The sequence below is a fragment of the Eretmochelys imbricata genome, chromosome 14 (genome assembly GCF_965152235.1).
Source record: "Eretmochelys imbricata isolate rEreImb1 chromosome 14, rEreImb1.hap1, whole genome shotgun sequence".
In the NCBI taxonomy this organism is placed as follows: Eukaryota; Metazoa; Chordata; order Testudines; family Cheloniidae; genus Eretmochelys; species Eretmochelys imbricata.
In genome coordinates, this window is record NC_135585.1 from 16,332,464 (window position 1) to 16,353,036 (window position 20,573).

At 48.8% G+C, this 20,573-nt stretch overlaps 1 protein-coding gene across 1 annotated transcript; it reads left to right on the top strand.

Moving 5' to 3' along the window:
* Nucleotides 1–2,471: 2,471 nt before the first annotated feature.
* Nucleotides 2,472–15,529, top strand: UBALD2 (UBA like domain containing 2). The gene is made up of 3 exons (XM_077834103.1): nucleotides 2,472–2,994; nucleotides 4,434–4,496; nucleotides 15,163–15,529. The coding sequence occupies exons 1-3, from the start codon at nucleotides 2,875–2,877 to the stop codon at nucleotides 15,481–15,483; spliced, it is 504 nt and encodes a 167-aa protein (XP_077690229.1). The 5' UTR covers nucleotides 2,472–2,874; the 3' UTR covers nucleotides 15,484–15,529.
* Nucleotides 15,530–20,573: the final 5,044 nt, after the last annotated feature.

Genomic DNA, 20,573 nt, shown 5'->3' on the forward strand with positions numbered 1-20,573 from the left:
CTGGATCAGACTGTAAGGCCCACACTCTTACTACCAAGTGTAGTGCTTACTCCTGTGGCTGATTTAATTGCTTACAGCAGTAACACAGACTCTGGGTCAGATTCTCAGCAGATGTAATTGATTTACACCAATGTATACCACCTGAAAAGCTGGACCAGCATCTGCAAAGTTAGGCTTTAATATCAAATGACAAACCTGGGACCCTTGAATGGAGAAGGGTGAGAGTACATAAAATAAGATTGGATGGGTGCTAAGGTGGCTTACATTGTGGTGGTTACATTTTTTAGCTGTTCCCTCTGGGGGGTGGTGGTGTTTGAAGGAATGTAATAAAAGGTGGGGTTAAAGGCAGGATCTGAAGGGGAGGACAATAACATGGCAGGGAGGATGTTGCCTGTGTAGAGTGAAAGTACAGAAGTGCTTGCCTGAAAGGAAACAGAGGGGCCCTTGAGGGAAATAGAATTGGTGGAGTGCAGGGGCCTAAAAGTATGAGAAGAGAGAAGCTGGTGATGAGTCTGTTTCTTCTTCAAAAGTCGATCACCTCACTAACACCTAATGCTACATAGGAGGAAGCAAAGCCTATCACAGAATCTGGGTAATTGGGCTACATGCTGGGGATTTCTGCTGGAGTAGGAGGAATTCTCACCCCTGGGTCCATGGAGCTGGCCACAGATTACGTTGCCAATATGGGAAGCATGATGGAGCTGCACAGTCATGGAACTACTAGCTCTGCCCTGAGACCTCCCTTGTCTTACCCTTTCCCCAAATCCCACCTTTCAGGCAGTGCACAATGAGCCACACGCTCCTAGCAACCTGGATCCCACTCCTGCCCCAGCAGAAATGCCTGGATGGATCCACTCCTGCAGAATGCTCTATGCAGCTGGAAGCAGCGTTTGCCCCTGTGAGCAGCTCTCATACACTGTTGAAAGTGCCTGACACTGTCTGCTCTTGGAAAAACACCAATTAGAGCTCTAAATTCAGATCTTGGCAAGTACAAAGCCTCTGCAGGTCATCTTCACCTGACTGTGGCAAGCAGGACCAACCCTAGGCATTCTGCTACCCAGGGCAGAAAATGTTTCTGTCGCTTCCTGAGCAGCTGAACAAAAAAAAAAAAAAGTGTGTGTGAGGAGAACACCCGAGTGCACCCTCAGGTGTTGCTGTGCAGGGTGATTACCCTGATTGCTTGCCCCTAAGGATGGTCCCGGTGGGAAACTCATTCAGGAAAAATGAATGGCTCCTCACACAAATTCAGCAAGAGAGCCAATAGAGGCTAGTGGACTGAGCAAGGTGCTGGAAGTCAGGAATGCCTAAGCCCTAATATTAGTGCTCCAAATACATTGTGTGTGATCTCACATTACTTGACCTCTCTCTACCTCAGTTCCACATCTGTAAAACAAGTATGACACTTACCTGTCCCACGTGGACTGTGTGCATCTTCATTCATTTATGCCTCATTAAGACCCTCTGTCAGAATTTGGTTTGTCATCACTTCTGTAAAAGCGGCAAAGAGTCTGGTGGCACCTTATAGACTAACAGACATTTCTATGGCACTCAACAGTTTATTGTCTGCGTGCTTCAAAAACTTGAAGTCTGTGAGAAACTATAATTAAAGGCATTTTGCAGATAGGTAAACTGAGGCACAGAGCAGCAATGTCACTTGCTCAAGGTCACACCGTGAGCCTGTAGCAGAGCCAGTAACACAGCCCAGCTTTGACACCATAGAGACCTGGGGCCTGATTGTCTTGGCAGTTATAGGCAGAAGCCAGTGGGAATTCCACATATGCAACTGGTGGGATAACAGGGCCCTGCAGAATTAACTTTTCACTGGAAGTGGGATTCTCACACACATCTATCCAAGGGGCTGATTCTAAATCCTTCCCATGCCCTCAAAGGGCACGAAGGTTTGAGGTGTTACAGAAATGCAGAGTTGTGACATTGCAGCTTTTTACCAGGGCGGAAATTGGCTGCCGTTGTTTGGCCATGTCTCAAAACTAATCAAAAATAAATAAATAACAAGAAATAACAACCCTCAACCCCCAGGATTAAATAAACTGCAAGAATCGGAAGTTGCAAATGTGCTTTCTATTGTGATAAATTTGGTTCTCAGGATCACTCGTTCTTTCAAAGGAAATGAGTCAGAGCTGTTTCTGCTCTTGCTCAGTCGAGTCCTGCTTTTCCAGCTGAGCATGTTGGTTTCAATGAAGCTCCTGAATGAACTTGGCTTTACAAACATTTTTTTTTTCAACCAGAGAAAAACAGAAAGGAGTGACAGCCAATCAACAAGCCGGCCGTGCTTTCCAGCTCAGTTCGCACAAGACCACAGCCTCACCCCGCCCCTGGAAAGACAGAGGCCAATGATGGACCTCTCCCGATCCAAAACACAGCAGCCATCCAATGGGGAAAGAGCCCGATGGCTCATTCTCCCCCAATGAAGCATGAGCTGGGGGGGAAGGGAGCGAGAGAAACAGCCACAGCCTGGGGAGCTGGAAGATTCGAATCGAACGTTCATACATGTGAAGAACACCGCGGTGGCCAATCAGCGGGCTCGGAACGCCGGGAACTGAACGTTGAGACACCTCCGGTCTCCCCCCCCCCCATCTTTCCCCACATGCTCCTCCCCTGCTGCTGTTGTTTGTGGTGCTCAAGCAGCCGAGGAGCTGAGGAACTGGGGCAGGGGGGAGCACAACATAACCGGCTCGGTGCCGACTGAAGCAGGGGTGGCTTGGCCGATCCGAGGGGCCAGGGGGAGCCGAGTGTGGGGCGGAGGAGAAGGAGGGAAGGGCCTTTGTGGATTTCTCCTCCCCACGCACGCCGCAGCGGCACCGTGTGTGTGTTCTGCCCCGCTTCCCCCGTTGTTGTGGTTTCGTTTCTCTCGCCATGTCGGTGAATATGGAGGAGCTGAGGCACCAGGTCATGATCAACCAGTTCGTGCTGGCCGCGGGCTGCGCGGCCGACCAGGCGAAGCAATTGCTGCAGGCGGCTCACTGGCAGTTCGAGGTGCGTGGCGTGGCGTGGCTTGACCGGGCTGGGGGGGAACGACACCCCACGGGGGTGCAGGGTCCGTGGGAGCCTCGCGTGCTGCTCCTCCTGCCTTTCCTTCCACCCTCGGATTCACCCGTTTCCTCCGCCTCATCGCTTCTCCTTTCTCGCTAAAACAGTTGGCCTTGGAAACAGTTGTGGGGGTGGAATGTGTGTGTGTGTGTGTGTGTGTACGCGGCTTTAAATAACAACAGAGCTGGGACACCCGGCCGGCCGTGCCACACGGGGCCCTGGCGCCGCCGCTGAATGGCAAGCTGCACATAAACCATCCTTTTACTAGGACTTCATTACGATTACCTATTGCAGCAAGTGCCTTCAGGGGCCAGCAACTCACGAGGCCTCGCACGTAATGTCTGTTGCTGCTGTTGTGGGAAGAGGGGAGAGTACATTTTATTCATGTAATTTCCTGGCGGGGGGAACTGGCTTGCAGATCTCCTGGTACCAATTTATGTATTGCGCTGTAACTAAATCTGTGGCTCTCCTGGGCCGTGGAATGAAGCATAGAAACGTGGTCTGGTCTCTCTTCGCCCCGATTTCTGTGGTGGGGGAGAGAATTCATAGGGGAAGCTTGCTCCAGAGCTGGGGAGAGGATTCACTACGGAGCGAACCCCTTCCCAGCCCCACACGGAGCTGAGGAATACGGAGAAAGCCTGTGTAGTAAAATGTGGTGTACCCGTTTTTCGGTTGTTTTTTTTTTTTTTAAACGGGGGGATGTTATGTAAGGTGAGAACGGCTTTAACTCCCTACACGTGGATAAAGACGGGGGGAGGAAGCGGATGACAAGTGTAGTTTAAAAAAAACAAAACTGTTCACATCAAAGGAAATAATTACACGTGGGGCTTTGTCAATTTCTTGCTGGCCTGTGGGCGAAGGCTTACATTCCTGGGGAGACTTCATTACCCTGCCCCTTTTCCTTCCCTGATTTAATGTCACTCGTGTTAACGAAACCGACATGGGGTCTCTTGGCCAGATTTTACTGAAGCGCTTTGCTGGTACTTCGGCCGGATTCTTCCTTGCCTGGCAGTGTTTTGTGTTTCTGGGTTAGGGAGGCATGGGATCAATCCAGTTGGGGAAGGGCTCGGGGCTGTGTTCTTGTTTTGGATTCCTTTGTAGCTTCATTCCTCCTTTTGCGAGGGAGAAAATTAGCATTTCAAAGCCAGTCCATGCCTGTGTTGTGAAATGCAAACGGCTAGATCAGTCGTGTTTGTTTGTTGTCTCAAATGATTTGTTTACAGTTGAAACGTACTTTAAGGGAGGAAAAACAAGATCCAATCACTTGTTTTATAAAACAAAACATTTCCAGGGTCTTTACTAACACTAGCCCCTATCCTGTGTGTTTGCATTTCCCCCTTTGCTCTGTCTGGCTGCTGGAATTAACTAATTGTTGTTTTTTGCAGACTGCTTTGAGTGCATTTTTTCAAGAAACTAACATTCCCAACAATCATCACCACCATCAAATGGTAAGTGACCCAAACTTCACAGACACGTGCTGTTCCCTATGGTATCTTCACTTCCTGTGGGCTAGAATGAAATTTACAGTGGTGTCTTTACTCTCTTCCCTCCCCCCCCCCCCTCCCGCCCCATTCCTTAATCTCATGAATAAATGAAATCCGAAGAGGTTATTTCTTATCTCTGACAGCCTCATAAAAGCAGCTACAAATGCTTCATCAGATGCCACTCTCACCCATCCCCTTACCTGTTAAAGTTTTCTTGTGAAAAGCCATATAAAAATATGGAACCAAGGGGAGGGATTCCCTCCTTTTGCACAGGCAGGGTCTGCATTTTTAGAGGCCACTTTTGATACTGGGGAGGGGAACATGAGGCTGCAAGCAGAAGTGGTTGTGCATTCAAAACTGTCAGTCCTCGTGACAGCCATATTGGTCTGCAACAAGAGAAATACACAGACTGAAAATGTAAACAGGAGCCAAAATGTCTGCCAGGAAATAGTTTGTCTTCACATAGATCTAGATAGTTATAACAAGTAAAAGATCTAAGTGAATTGGGATGGGAAAGGGGGGCAGGCCCTTTCCCTTGAATGTTTCCTTAGAACTTTCAGCAAAACTTTACTTGACCTTGGCTGAGGGCAAGTCTCTTTAGCGAAACAGAGGAAGTTTTTTTAGGAAACTAAACCAGTGCTGTGTATGAGGATAATAGTAGATGGAGGCTAAGTCATAGATTTTTCTTTTCCTGTACTTGCCATTGTTAAAACCTGCGGCCAGTTCTAAAAGATTTGGAATAAAACAGAAAAATGGCTCTTGGGAACTTTTTGTATTAATGCTCTTATTTCCTCACTTATTTTTTCCCTTCCTGGCACAAAATTTCTCCCCAGCATTAGAGTATTATGGTAGCACCTAGAAGCCTCAGCAGAAACAGTTCCCTATTGTGCTAGGTGCTGTGCAAACAGCCCTACCCTGAAGAGCTTGCCATCTAAATAGACAAGACTGATTGTGGGAGGGGAAACTGAGGCACAGATTAAATTACTTGCCCAAGGTCATGCAGCAAGCTAGTGGCTGAGCTGGACATAGACGTCAGATAGGCACTGGACTGAGTCTCAGGATTTCTTGCTAGCACACTAGGAAAGCCTTCAGGAAAGGAACTAGATTTATCTTGTTCCTTTACTCCTAGGCCTAACACTAGATTTATCCTATCTTGTATTTGTAAATGAGCTTGGAAATTCATAGGCACCGTCCTTGGGTGGCTTGATTTGAGGGCAAGCTTTCACTAAAGCTAGAGGTTGCAGTTACTAGTTTACAAACCCGGATCAAACTCTGAAGATGCAGAGGTGATTCAAGGTGTTTGAAATGCTTAACTCACAGCAGGAGTGATTCCTTACCAATCTGAATCATTTACTGCCTGGTTGCTACAGGAAGCTTAACGAGTTTTAATCAGGCTGGTTTACACCAGAGTATTAGAAACCCAAAACTGGAATATGAACAGAAGTGAAATCTCCCTCCAAGCTCTCTCTCTCTTTTTTTTTTTTTTTTTTTTTTTAAATAAGGGAGCCCAACATTTTAGCCAATAGCTTAAAAAAATCACTGACATTCAACGCTGAACGCTCATTTCTGGTGTTCTAAAAATCTTTGAACCCTGATACTTAGTCAGATGCAGGAGCAGTGACACTGGCATGCTTGTCCCATTACTCATAAAATGATTCGACACTCAGATCTAAGCAGATCTTCAGTTATGACGTTGTCTCATCAAAATAAAAAGGCAGAGGAGCCTGTCCCTGAATGCTTTAGAACCTCTCAGTGCTGTCCAGCTTTCACCCTCTTCATTATAAGCTTACAAATGCTGGATTCCCTAAAAGCGGCTTAATAGTATTTCCAAGCAAAGGAAATCTTGGCTGCTTGGTAGGCTAGCTTCACCCCTCCCTCTTTTTATAACCAGTTACACATTAATCAGGAAACTGGCATACATGTCATGATCCGCAATGTGACCCTTCTGTTTGCCAAATGTTATTCATCTCTTGTTCCCAGATACTAGTCTGACTTTTGTGCCACATTTTTGTTGTTGGGTGGTGTTCCCTGCCCTAACGTCTTGAGATTTCTGCTCAAACTTAAATGCCATGAACAATTCTGATCACTGAGAGAATGGAGAGTAAGAGGAGAGCTTTTACGGTATCTTGATTTGTTCTGAAACACAATTGTACAAGTAAAGCTATGAGCAAACCCCAACAAAATCACACAAAGTGAGCAGCTATGCACCATCTCACAGATATACCTGTTTCTCTTTAGATAAGGGATACTCCCCAGATCACAAATTCTTACATGCCATTAACCTTATAAATAAGTCGCTCATATTATCCTATTTCCAGCCTGTCGATACACCCATCTGAAATGCGATCTGAACCTTCTAAGTGAAGAAGTTCTTGGGACACCCAAGGGTAACTTCATCAGTTTAAAAAAAAAAAAAAGTATTCTTTGTGGACAGGAGAAAAGTCATGTAGCAAATGGGGTGCTTTTTAGTCCCCAGTCCTGCAGATTGCTCAGCCTGGCAACACCCCCAGGGAGCTCAACTGGAGTCTGGCTGCCTGAAATTCATTGCCAGATTGGGGCCTTTTACCTGGTAACTGAAAGTTCCATATAATTTCCAGAACAGAAATGTCTAATAGCCAGATTTCACTTGTTGAAGGATAGACTCAAACTGTGAGTGTCCAGATTCTAAAGCGGCTCTAAGTTGTTGAATTGTTTGGTTTTGGGGTGGTTTTTGTTTTTAATTGGATGGATAAACTGACAGTGGAATCTGCTCTAGCTTTTTACTGGATCTGATTAGTTGCAGTAAAATGTAGGGGATGTTGATATTGACATAGCTGGGTGGGAAGTTAATCAGCCCTCCTGATAAAATTGCAGGTCCTTGCCTGCAACAAGGAGGGTCTCTGTCCCTGCATACAGACGCCCCGATCACCCCCCTTTGGCCCCTGTCTTCTGCTGCTGTCTGTGTTCTGTTCCTCTCCCCACGCCATGGTGCGTTGGGAAAAATCACAGGAGCAAAAAGGTGCCTGCAGAATGCAAGCAAAATATCCCCCCTTGTGTTCCGGTGTTCCAGCTGTTTTCTCAAGCACGGGCTGGTGTAGTAAGGATCCAAGTGAGGCAGGTTTGAGACCCACCTTTCCCTGCCCTTGGATGTACATAAGTCAGTCCTTAAAGCAGCAAATGCCTCTGTGGCAAGGAGCTGATATCCTGAAAGGTTTGGGTCCTGTAAAGCAAACCAGCCAGAAAAGAGGAGCCCATTTGTCCTTGTTGCTTTTTGTTTGTTCTAATCACTTTGTTTAAAAAAAAATAATAATTCTCCTCCTGCCCCTGGGGTGAAGGTTCAGCTCCCGACGGAGTGCGTTTCTCTGGCCAGTGTTTTCGTTAAACCTGCAATATCCAGCCAATGCACAAAAGTCCAGCAGCTCAGAAGCCCCATCCCTCCAGTTTTTTCATGCTGTCACGTGGGGTCGTGTCTTCTGAGCACAAACGAGATTAACTTATTTATTCAACCTGTCAAATGGGCTTGTCCTGAAGGCAGCTGAGCACCAAAGAATAAAAAGCAATTCAAGTTATTGATGGTGTCTGAATGAAAAGGACCCAGGGGAATTTGGGGATCAAACCCACCTCTTTTCCTCCATTTTTCAGGCAGAAGTCTGAGGGGCAGCATCCTGTTACTCTGGGGTACACCTGGAGTAACTCCACTGAAATCAGCTGGGACTGATCCTGCTACCCCAAGTGTAGATGAGATCAGAATCTAGCCCCTTAGGGAATAAATGGCCCTTACACCATCTCTTGAAGTTCACAAACAAACTCAGGCTCTGCTGGTCCAACAGAAGAAGTGGAATAGGACTTGCGTAGCCAGAGCCTGCAAGTTGTGATATTTCTCTCCTATTGCTCCCCGCAACCAACAGAGCATCTGGGGACCTGTAGCTATGTATTGCAAATCACTTTCTGCTGGCTGTCACTTCTCCCGAAACTATGATCATTTCTTCTGCCTTTCTCTTTGACGGAAGATTTAGGCACTTAGGCCACTTTGCACATGACCTGGTTTGCGTTCAGTAATTTGTACCGCCCTAACCCCGGGTCATGAGAACTACTCTGTGTGGGTAACATGGCAGAATTGGGCCTGCTGTCTTTAAACTAAGGTGAGATGAGGACAACCCACCTGGATTCCTTTTGGCTGCACCATTTAGGGATGCTTTCAAACTACATTATTGGAGCGCTTTGCATAATCCCAGCTGTCACCAAGAATCACCAAGAGAAGATACAAAAGTTATGTGGGAAGAAGAAGGTAAATCCTGAAACTCTCTGTTAGTGTATTCACTACATAGGAATAGCCAGACTGGATCAGACCCAAGATCCATCTAGTTCAGTATTCCAGCTGTGACAGAGGCCAGTGTAAGAATCCCACAGGAGATAGATGCTCCCTAATCCTCTCACCAAAGATTTCTGTCTAGTACTTAATAATTAAAGATTGTCTTAAACCTTGAAGCATGAGGTTTTGTCTCGTCCAAAATTAATTAGCGCTACCTATAGCAACTCTGGATATTATTATCAAGAGTAAAAGATTGGGCACTTATATGAATACGTTTTTAGCACTACTGACCTCCTGTGGCAATGAATTCCACAGTCTAATTAGATAAGAAATCACTAGGCTGGGAAAATCAGTTAGATTGCCTGTTAGGTTGTGTGGCAAACACTTAAAAAAACAAAACAAAAAACCTTAGACATGAGTCTTAAGATCTTGAACGCACTCACCCTTCTCCTCCCCAAACCGATATGGGCAACTGTATATGGTGGGGGAGTGAATCAGGTTTACTGCAACTTCACTCCCATAGAATTGGCACCGGTTACAAAATTCTGCCTCTTCACTCCCTCCCAGCACACAAGGCAGCTGTATGAAAGAGCCTGTTTGCAGGCACAAATTTTGAAGGTACAAAGAAAGAGGCTTCTTAGAAACTTGACACATAATATTTCATATAAGATGGGTTTAATTAGGATAGGTTTTTAAAGGACTTAGCTATACCCAAGTCTCAATGACCTGCAGGAGGATTGTGGCAGCTCTGCCTTTCTGGATGAGTAGAACATACATGAAGAACAAGTACAATGTTTAGAAGTTAACTTAGGCCTGGTTTACTCACAAAGTTGAACACAATAAGTGTTTGATCTGATTTCTTAAACCAATGCGGATCCCTTTGTGGACACTTAGTTCAATTTAAACCTGACTTTTACGAGTGGAGCTTCAAGCTGCAATAAAACGAGTTCAGAGAGTCCACACACTCAGGTTTGCACTAGAGCAACTGAATCAGTTTTTAAACTGGTGCAACGTCTGTGTGTGGACAAGGTTTTGGTGCAGTGCTTCTCTTTAAGGGGAAGACACATACAGATCTTGTCCTTTGTAAAAACCCAACAAACCCCTTGTCCTTTTTAAAACATGCTTTCCGAACCGCTTGGAGGCAGACTCTGGGAATTGTTCTTACAAGACTGTTTATAAAGAGGGAGTTTTCCGGAAAGTCGGTTATGGAGTCTCACGCCGGGTAGCGATTTTGGAGATTATGCCCAAGACTAAAACTAGCAACTCTGCTTCCGGTTGCTGAGCTACAGGATTCATTCTGCAGCTTTTGTTTGTTGTTGTTGAAGGGGGCGGTTAGGAAGGGTGAGTCACTATGTGTGTGTGTTGCAATGCCTTCCCTTCCCTCATGCCTGCACCCTCCCCCATTCATTATTTTGGCCAGTGTTGGTATTTCTTAAGTTCTGGGCTTGCCGTTCTGCCCTGGGCCGCTAGAGGGGAGCAGCTGGGACAATCTCCCTCTCTGGGTTTGTCCCTCTTGTAGCAGGAGGGACGGATTCCACTAGTGACTTCCTGAACCTTTCCTTTGAATCACAAGGGTGTGACCTTTGTGGGCTGTGTTCCTAACTTCTCTTTATCCAGGCGCAACCATGTGATTTTCTGTGAAGCATCCCCCTTTTGTTACTGTGCTGATCGAGGCCCTGATTCAGCAAAGCACTCACCCACGTGCTTAAAGTTAAGCACGTGCCAAAGTCTTTGCTGAATCAGGACCTAGTTACTCCCCAAACTGTCTCGAGCAGGGGACTGCATCTTATCAGCTTTTTTGCCTCCAGCCAAGTGCATCGAAGTTGATTGACCCCCACAGACGTCAGAGCCTGATGATGATACAGGCTGCTGCCTGCTCCCCGTACATCCCAGGCTATCCGGTTTTCTGCCTCTGCTAGTTATGGTTTTTTTCACATCCATTCTGCTGCTCCATAGGCTGGGTGGCGTGTGCTCTGTGCACTAGCTTTAGCTAGCTTGCTCCGTCTCTCGTGGGCTGGTCTCGGAGTTGGAGATTTCTCTCTCACCGCCGTTGCACAGAGAGGGTGTGACACTGATTACAAAAATATAAAGACCTATCATAAGACTAAGCTGGAGCCCTGGGGACGGCCTAGAAAGGAGTGGGGGGGGGGCGCGGCGGGAGGGGGAGGGCACTTGAGACTAAAATTAGAACGAATGCACAGAACTATCCTGGTTTACCAGGAAATGGAAAAAAGCTGATACGTTGCTTTTCACAGTGGCTGTTGTGTTTGTCCTCTCTGAAGTTTTTGGGGGCGTGTATAAATCCACTTCTTTCTCACTCCCTTAGAGCTGGGTAAATTGTGACTGGGGGATAGTTAGAAGGTGAGATCATCTAAATAGCCAAGAACAGTCTTGCAAAGGACCACTAGCCACAGCACAAAATTTACTCATCCACCCTTCACCTGGATTATAATGGAGGGAAGTTTATTTGCATTACAGTAGCAGCTAGGGGCCTCAAGGGAGAACTTCCTCATCTGTCCAGCATTGCTTGCTGGGGGCTGGTAGAGTTCTGCAAGGGAGACCTGAAAAAAGTTAGATCGTGTAAAATCTTTGGTGCAAAGACCTCTCCTGTCGGTCTATCTGGCACCACCCACACCAGTGGTCTGAGTGTACAAAGATTGCTTCACTTCTGCAAACGGTTGCATAGCCAGTCCCCCCCCCCGCCCCCGAGGTTTTGTCCCCTGAGATGGCTGTAACGATCTGATGACTTCTCCTTCCTCTTCGCTTTATCTGAGTTGTGCACGGGGCCTGCCAGTCCTAGAGGGTGCTTCTGCGGCCTCTGATGCACTTCCCTGCTCCCCAGTCAGGTTCCTCCCCTTCACTCTCCCAAACCTATGGCATATTCTGTCCTTCTGAACACATTGTTTCTCCCGGTCTATTTATAGTGGGTGGAAATGTCAGATGGGGGTTTGGGGGGCCTCTCTGATTTTGCCTTTAAAAAATCCCAAACAAACCTCTCTGTTTCACCTCTTAAACACGCCTTTGAAAGATTCACAGATTATGAAGGTGGGACAAGCTGAGCCAATCAGACTGCGCTGAGGGCATTTGCCGTCCCCCAGTGTCCTCGGTGCTGGGGGGGGGTAGAGCCTGGGGATTGAGGAGCAGAGTGGCAGTAACCCAATCAGAGCAAAGTCCTCAGTGAGACCACAGAGGCAGCCGCTCATCCTGCAAGTTCTGTTTGTTGTGGTAACGCTCCTGTCTCGGTTGCTACCCTGGGTCGCTGGGATATTGTTAACATGAGGCCCTGGTGAGTCCAGAGAGGGGACCCACAATCTGGACACTTGTTCAGCAGCAGGAGTAGCACTGCATGTACACACGTCTCCTCCCCCCCCTCCCCCCAACGAGACCGCTGATCAGGCAGACACTCACTGCCATGTGTTCAGGGGCTGCTTTATAGCCTCTGAATCACATTTTTTCCATTGGAACCTTTAACTCCTAGTGAATGGGAAAAACTGAACCCGAGTCCAGCCACGGGTTAGGCGGGAGATCAGATCTCTTGCACTAGATCCATGGTTTTCATGGAAACTGTTTGGAGAGATGCGTGGGGAAGGCTGTGGTTTGCAAGACCCTTTACTCCTGTAAGAGCTGAAATTTCCTTTCACCCTCTTCATTCCCCTCCACTGGCTATAGGCAGACATGGCACCGCTCTGATATCTGCAACATACGCTCTTGGACTTAACTCAAAGGGAGCCTGTGATTTTTAGAGCAGAGGCTGGAAACTCAGGTAGATCCAGCTTCTCTCACACTAGTGATGCCTTGCAAAAAAGAAGTGGTAATAGATCAGAGGAAGAAATAATACAGGCCTGATTGCCTTGGAAAGGCATGAGGAGGAACCATAGAGCTACTTTGGTTATGTTCACGTCCTAAATTATGCTGACTACAATGCTGGATTTGTTGTCAGACCCTGGATGTGGAGATCCATTCATGTGCTTTAGGAAATTGAGTTTCTAGATTTTTGTCATGTCAGTTATAACTTTTGAAAATACCTGCAACTTGCAGAACAGATCACAAGGGCAGAATAGGAGGCACTTTATCAGAATATTGGGACAGTCTTTCAGAGAGGTACCTGGAACTGGTTTGTCACCTTTTTCGCGACCTTCTGGTTGACTCTTTTTAGGGTTGTTTCTTGTAGTAAATTAAAGGGACTCTCCATTGATTTGACCCAAAAGTTAGGCTTTAAAAAATAAAAACAAAAAACCCTAGAAATGTTTCTGGGACCTTTAAAAACTCTGTTGCTTGGAGTTGGGCTTTTAAAGTAAAATTTCCCCTGCAGGGGGTTGCGATTAAAGCAGGGAGTGAAATGGCTAGTTTATTTTTACTATCACAACACGTTTGAAAGAATAAATGCCAACTAGACTTTCAAAATCTCTCAATTTCAAGTACCGTTAGTATTCGACTAATCGGACCCCAACCTCCAAGTCAGATTTGTCTGGGGTTTGTTTTTTGTTTGTTTACACCTATTGTTACAGTAACTCCTAGGATACTGGAACTGAACAGTTATTTGAAACATTCCCTTTTTGGCTGGTTTGTTCATTTGGCAGCACTTTGCATATAGCCGGTTTCATCCTTTTCCCCTGTGAAATCAGTTAGTCAGTTTCCCCTCTTTGCCTGGGTGTCTCTGTCCTTTGCTGTTGTGTGAAAGGTTTCAAATAGGAAAATGTGACTATGACCACAGAGATTGACTGGTGGTGGGGGGGAGAATTGTTCAGGGACAGCTGGAGCACCCAAAACTACTCCTAACTCTGAGTACCAAGTGCAGCAGGCCCTGACCTTGGGGTTCCTAAGTACTACCATATTGCTACTAAATAATCTCCTTTATAACTGACTAGATTTCATTTCAGTTGCATCCCTTTAAAATAGCTTTGCATATTTTAACCTGCTAGCGCCCCTTTAAGATCTTGATGCACAGCAGCAAGAGAATCCGGCAATGAAGTTCTGTGTACAGAGCCACCACCAGCCTCAAAACAAAGCCAGGCAAAACACAAGAGAACAGGCTGAGCCCAGGGCAGAGCCTCGGTGAATTTCACCTGAAGGCCGGTGAAGGGGGAGAGCCTTGCACAGCCGCACCTTAAGCCCTGGAGCTTTTTAAAGCCAATGTTGGGAAGAGGCTGTGCCAGGAGGGGCTGCAGCTTGCTGAGAGAATCCTGGGTGCTGCAAAGGGAGGAGCTGACTGCAGAGATTCAGATCCCGGTGCCTTTGGGAGGTGGGTGGAGGAGGGGTAGATTGGTTTCAGCCTGTTCTGAGGCTGGATGGCAGGTAAATGCCAAGTTCTTCCAACGTGATCCGCGACTTTGGGATGTCCAAACTGAGAGGCCTTAGATTTCTGTGGCATGGACACGGGTCCCCCTCCTGCTGAGGAGGCCGTGCAGTTGCAGAAAAGTTGGGTTTTACTGGTAGCATCCGTCAGAAGACGGCACCCTCCTTCCGAGGCAGAGCAGTGGGGACGTTCTGCTGTTTCATTGGCGTGCTTTGCAGCAGTTAGAAAGTGGTATTGTAGGGAGCCGGTGTCTGGCAGGCTAGCAAAGGTGTAGTGTGAGGTTCATCAGGTGCCCAAGGCCAGCAGGGGATGGGGACAAGCAGCAGGGCAAGACGTGGTAGAGGAATCTAAGGGCGGGGTTCCTTTGATACTGGAATAGGACAGAGACCACGATCCTGAATGGACCCCAGTGGGGTGGTCTGAACGCCATTACAGCAATGGCTCTCCTCCATCTCTGATGTCAGTGGCTTTACATCCCCTCGGTAGAGGTGCAGAGAGGCTGAGTAACTTTTCCAAGGCCAAACCAAGTTGGTGTCACCAGTGGAATTAGAGCCCAGGATACCCTGGGCCCGAGGCTTACAATCGGAGGACTCCAGCCCAGTGGACAGGGAAATGGAGCGGGAGTCACGCTTGAGGCATTTGTTGTGACCTTGGGCAAGGAACCAGTCTCTGTTGCCCTGTCTGTACAGTCAGTTGCGAACATCAGTTCAGCTCCACCATCACTGGGAGCCCTAGTGTACACCAGCCACCGTTGTGGCCGCCGCATCTGAGAGCTGCTCTGATCAGGGCTAGACGTTGTGGTGGCTGCAGCAGCATCAGTTCTGAGCAGCCCTACTGTAGGTGGCCATCGCTGGTGGCCTTCCAAACGTCACGGCAGGAGAAAAGTCGCAGCGAGAGGGCTGGTGTTGTCCTTCCTTGAGACTGAAATGGCTTAATCCGGGTAGTTCCCAGCTGACCATGATGGGCTCTGCCTTTCTCGCATGGTGTGGTGGTGGTCGCTGGTGTACAGTCTGTCTGACGCTCTCTCCTTTCTCTCCCTGCAGATGTGCACACCTAGCAATACTCCAGCCACTCCTCCCAACTTCCCGGACGCGCTCGCTATGTTTTCTAAGCTGCGGACCTCAGAGAACCTACAGAGCAGCAACAGCCCCATCACATCGATGGCCTGCTCTCCACCGGGGAACTTCAGTCCCTTTTGGGCCTCCTCACCTCCCAACCACCAACCCGCCTGGATGCCACCGTCCTCTCCAACCAGCCACAACCTCCACCATCATCTCCACCATCAGCAGCCCATGTGGCCACCCGTGTCTCAGCAAGGAGGCTCCCAGCAGAAAGCTATGGCTGCAATGGATGGGCAGAGATAAGACTGGTTAACATTGAAGTGGCGGGGGAGGGAGGCTGGGGGTGGACGGGGGGGAGAACAGAGAAGAGGTGCAGGAGATCAGGGCGGTAGGGGAGGGGGTTCCCGAAGATCGCACTGGAATATTTTATAATTCTTTTTGTAACTCTTTTGGGATGGTTGTCAGCCCGTGTGGTTTTTCCCTTCCGGAGAGTCAATAACTGGTCTTCTTTTTTAATATATAACTATATAATATATAAATATCTAATGTATATAAATCCAGAGAGAATGAGAGCAATGGAAAGAGACTGGCAGCCCGGTGGGCAATCGCAGGATGGTGACGACACCGCTTGGCTGAAGAGGACATTGCTGGACACTGAGCGCTTCCCTTGGGCAGAGGAGGGGGTGGCTCAGAAGCTGTTGTCATTGGCTTCGCTTCCCCCCTCCCCTGTTCTTTGGCAGCTGCTGCTGGGGTGCCCCTAGATGAGACGGGGTTGGCCGTCAGAAGGCTGTATGACTCGGACCTGTGGCTTGCCTGAAATCTGCTCTTACCAAGTGAGGGAGGAGGGGGAGATGCACCCACTGAAACGTGGCCACTGTTGGAAAGCGTCCCACGCAGGGATGTAATGTGCTCCTTGAACCCGGAGCTCCCGTGCTGCAGGATCGTGATTGGGGAAGGAAATGTATGGCTGCGCATTCAGCTTCCCTGCCGGAACAACTTGGGCCAGGAGGAGCATGGCACATTGCCAACACCTCTGCCCTCTCGGTAACACCTGGCTGCGTTTTGGCAGGCCCAGGGAACGGGCATCAGAAGCTCCCAAAGGACAGTGTGACTCCAAGATACTAGGTAGACCAGTCCACTGTAGGTCAGCGAGAGGATTCGGGGGTGGAGCTGGGGGGTCTGGATTTCCTGGACATCCTTGCTGGGCGTGGTAAAGCCCTCCTCCTTTGGCCTCTGTTGAAAATCATCCATGTCTGCGGCACATCCCCCCGAAAACAAGCGAGCCTGGGATTCATGCTAATTAAATCTCACTGTGCCCAGGCCCTGGGATGCACCCTTTTGCCCCCTTCACCCTGGGGAACAGTTGGTCTCCTTCACCATCCTGCACTGGCCCTGTTCCTACACCAGACAATGCTCCGCATGGGGAGGCCGAGCTGGAAGGGCAGTTGTGTAAAGGACCATCCTCCCCCACCCAGCTCAGCGGCAGGGGCCAGGGGCTCCATCCAGCCAGGGCAACAGGGAGGGGCTGCAGCTTTTGGGCTTTAGTTTCCAAATCAGAATCTTGCTTAAACAGGTTGAAGGTTTTTTATTAATTTAAAAATTAAAAAAAAAAAAATCACTTTTTTAACCTAACGGCTCCCTGCCTTTTCTCTGCGCTGTTGCTGGGTAGCTTAAAAACAAGCCAGTGCCCTGATAATGGTGAGCGCCACACCAGGGCCAGTGAGGGAGGCCAAGGGGCACATCCCCCCACAACCCCCCCTTCTGTGCACTCTGGTCTGGATTCTCACTCTCACCAGTCTGGCAGGGTAAAGGGGCCTTGGGGTGGCTGAAAGTGTACGAACGCCTCTTTGTACTGCATCCCTCTGGCCAAGGGGTGTTAGGGTGGGTCTAGGCTCAGAATTTTGTACTGACTTAACTGTCTGATTTAAGAACATAGGACAGCCATACTGGATCAGACCAGTGGTGTATCTAGCCCACTATCCTGTCTTCCAGCACCAGGTGCTTCAGAGGGAATGGGCAGAACCGGCAATCAACGAGTGATTCGTCCCCAGTTGCCCATTCCCAGCTTCTGGCAAACAGAGGCTAGGGACACTTCAGAGCATGGTTTTGCATTTTCTACTAAATTGGTGCAACGCCTAATGTGGACACAGTTATAAAGGTGCCTAACACCATTCTCTAATTTACTGGCATACCAGCATCACGGTGCCTCACGCCAGAATATCAGCATTGTGCTGCTTTCACGAGACTGGTCTCAAACACGTGGCTAAAATGCTGCATCAACAGGGCGCAGACGAGTCCTTTGCCTGGCTGAGAATTCTGCCCCTGCCCCGCTTGGTCCTCTTGATCTCACTTGAACTCCCAAGCCGCTATTCTGCCAGGGGTGACTAAGGATTTTCCTGAACCTCTTCAAGGCAGGGCTTGAAAAGTTTGCCAGCTGCCTGCTAGCCAGAGGCAGGTATGAAAGGCAACGCCCTGGTGAAACAGACTGCCGGGAAATGGGATGGGGCTGGGCTTCTTGCCAGGGGCCCATCTCAACCCTACAGAGAATCCCTCTTTTGTGTTCATCTCTGGCAAGTGGGAGTATGGAGACAGGTTAAGTCTACGCCTCTTGGACTGATAGAAGTGGAAAAGCAACTCTTTCCCAGCCCTCTTCTCCCTTTGCCCCCAAAGCCTGGCTGCTGGAAAGGGGAGGGCTCCTCTTCCACTCCGCCGCTCCCTCAGTGTCCCCCTGCACTGACCTCCCCTGCCGTGGTGCTCAGCTTTCCCCAGCTCCAATTCAGATTCTTCTCCCTTTGCTTGCTATAGCATCAGTGAAGCTTAGCCCCTCTAGCTAGAACAGCAGCACCCAAGCTGCCTGCAGCCTCAGGAAGCCAGCACCATGTGCATTTTACTAGGGAAGGTTCTTAGCAAACAGGAAGCTTAAATTCTGCAGAAGTGCTAGTTCAAGTGCTCACAGCCTACCCTGGAGCTTAGCTGAGGAGTTTCCTCGAGGCCTGTGGTGAAGGGGGGAGATGGGGGCTGGTCACTTGAGCAAAGTGCTACTCCAGGTATGGCTCAGAGGTGCTCCGTGACAGTGAGGAGCAGCTTGTGCTCATTGTCTCTAGGAATGAGTCTTAACAGAGTCAACAAGTTAGAACTGGGCATCACTGGCTCCTATGCAGTGGGGCTCCAGCATCCCCACCTGAAACCTAGGGCAGGTCAGTCTGTAAGATGGGCCTCAGGGCCCAGTCTGTTTCGATGAGACACTACACAGGTGGTGGTGTGTGCTGATGAGGAGGAGGATGAAGGTTGATAATATGGAAACCTTCTTGTTTTTTCCTGGGAAGGAGTCACCTGAGTTGGAGGGGCCGGTTTGGGGCCCTCAGTCAGCTCCCTGGAAAGGGTGGGTAATCTGGGCCACCAAGATCCTGGGCCATGGACAGAGGTTTTTCCACACAGCTGCTTCACCTTATGCCCTTCTGTAGAGGGGGGATATGGGCAGGGGGTGATGTATGGCTAGTGCTGCCCCACTTCCTCCCCTCCCCCAAGGAATCCTTCCCCTCCATGGTCTACCCCCAACCCCTGAGCAGGTCCGTCACCCTGGTCAGCAGGCCACTGAGCTGAATTGTGAGAAAGTGCTGAGTGCAGACAGCTAGCTGCGCAACTGCGGGAAACATCCTACAACGTGTGTTTCCTGAAAGCTGCCAGGAGCGACTCGGGAACTGCTGGGAAATAACTCCATGGGAGGGTCAAGCCAGTTATTGTTTTCCAGGTGCTTGGCTTCTGAATTCCTACTCTTGCTCTTTAATTGGGCAAAATCTTGAAACTGAAAAGCTTTTCACTGGGGGCTTTAAAAACCAACAATCTGGGGGTAGGAAAGTTCCACTAAAATCCATAAGGGTGTAAATGGGATGCAAGCTCAAATTACAGTCAGACTTTTGCTTCTTTGGCCCTGGCTCTAAGTAAGTTCCTTGTTTCCTCCAGAGGCAGGATCTGAATTCAGAGATTTGTGCATTCCCTGCAATTAAGCCCCTTCCACCAGGCAACGGACCAGCCGAGCGTGAAAAGTGTGCTAACATAATTCATCACTATGGCTGAAGTTCACCTCTTTGGAGAGGGCCAGCCCAAGGCCTATGGCCTGCCCAAATCAAACTTATTTGTCTTTCAGTAGCACCCAGAGGGTCCACCAGCACAGTGGGGTCCGGTACACGTGTGTAGTGAGAGCTCATCCTGCCTCCTAGAATTTGCTACAATCCATGCAAAAGATCAAAGTAAATTACCAGAACGTTACAAAATTCTGTTCCTTTTTCCAAGGAGCCGCTCCCACTTTCCCATACCAGTAACACACACGAAGACGTCACTCACTACAAGAAGCCCCATGTTCGTTGCCGCACTGTCTAGCTGAAAATCTAGATGCACAAACTCTGTGTCCATTCTACAGCACCTGTATTGCAAGCCCCTGCCAGCTCAGTCATGATCCTGCAAAAGTTCTTGCACCAATGCACTAGTTGGCATCAGAATACATTCACTGCCCTCTATGCCACTCGTGCCCCTCTGCATGCATGTCCCCTGGACTCTGTCCCCACTGCGTTCCCAGAGCAAACGGGGGCAACCACGACTCCCTTGGGGCACATTTGCATTGGGATAAAAAGCCATGTGTGTTGTCACCAATTCAGCTGGCACATGACCCAGTGGGACTAGAAACAGGGTTGGACTTGCAGCGTCTTTGAGGGGCTTTGGGGTGGGGGAGCCGTAGGAGGCTGAAAATGAAGACAGCTACATTTTGGGAATAATGCTGAAGTTAGCCCTCCAGAATATCAGCCAGCACGTAACAGAACAGTGAGGCAGCCAGTGCCCCAAACCACTGAGTGATTAAGCCCCAGTAGTCAGCGCTCCCTTCATTGCTGTCATTAAATACGCTGTTCACTGCGTGGGTCTTGTTGGCTTGGCCTGCTGCCTGCCAGTTCAGCCCTGCTATCCTGTGTCACCGCTGTCTGGTGTGTGTCCTGCAGGGGGGACTGTCAGTCTTTTGATACAGGTGAAAACTGCCTTGTTGCATCCACGCTTGCCTATTTCTGAATGCGCCAGAGCCGTCAATCCCCCTGCGCCAGAGGAGAACGTGTCCTAGGAGCTGCGCATGAGCCATTCCTGCTGGCATGAAGCACAAGACGGACTTGCAGTTTTGCAGTTTAATACTGGTGGAAGGTGCTGGATTGACAACCTAGGAAAATGAATTCCTTGATCCATGCAGAGCCAAATTTTTCAGGAGAGCCCTGCACCCAGGGTGCTGAGCTCCTTTGAAAAACTGGCTCCAGTTGTAGGTGCTCAATCCTGCTGACTATTCCAGCCATAATGTATCCACAGTTCAAGCCCCAGATTGCTGTACCAACATGCCCTGATCTGGGAGGGTCACC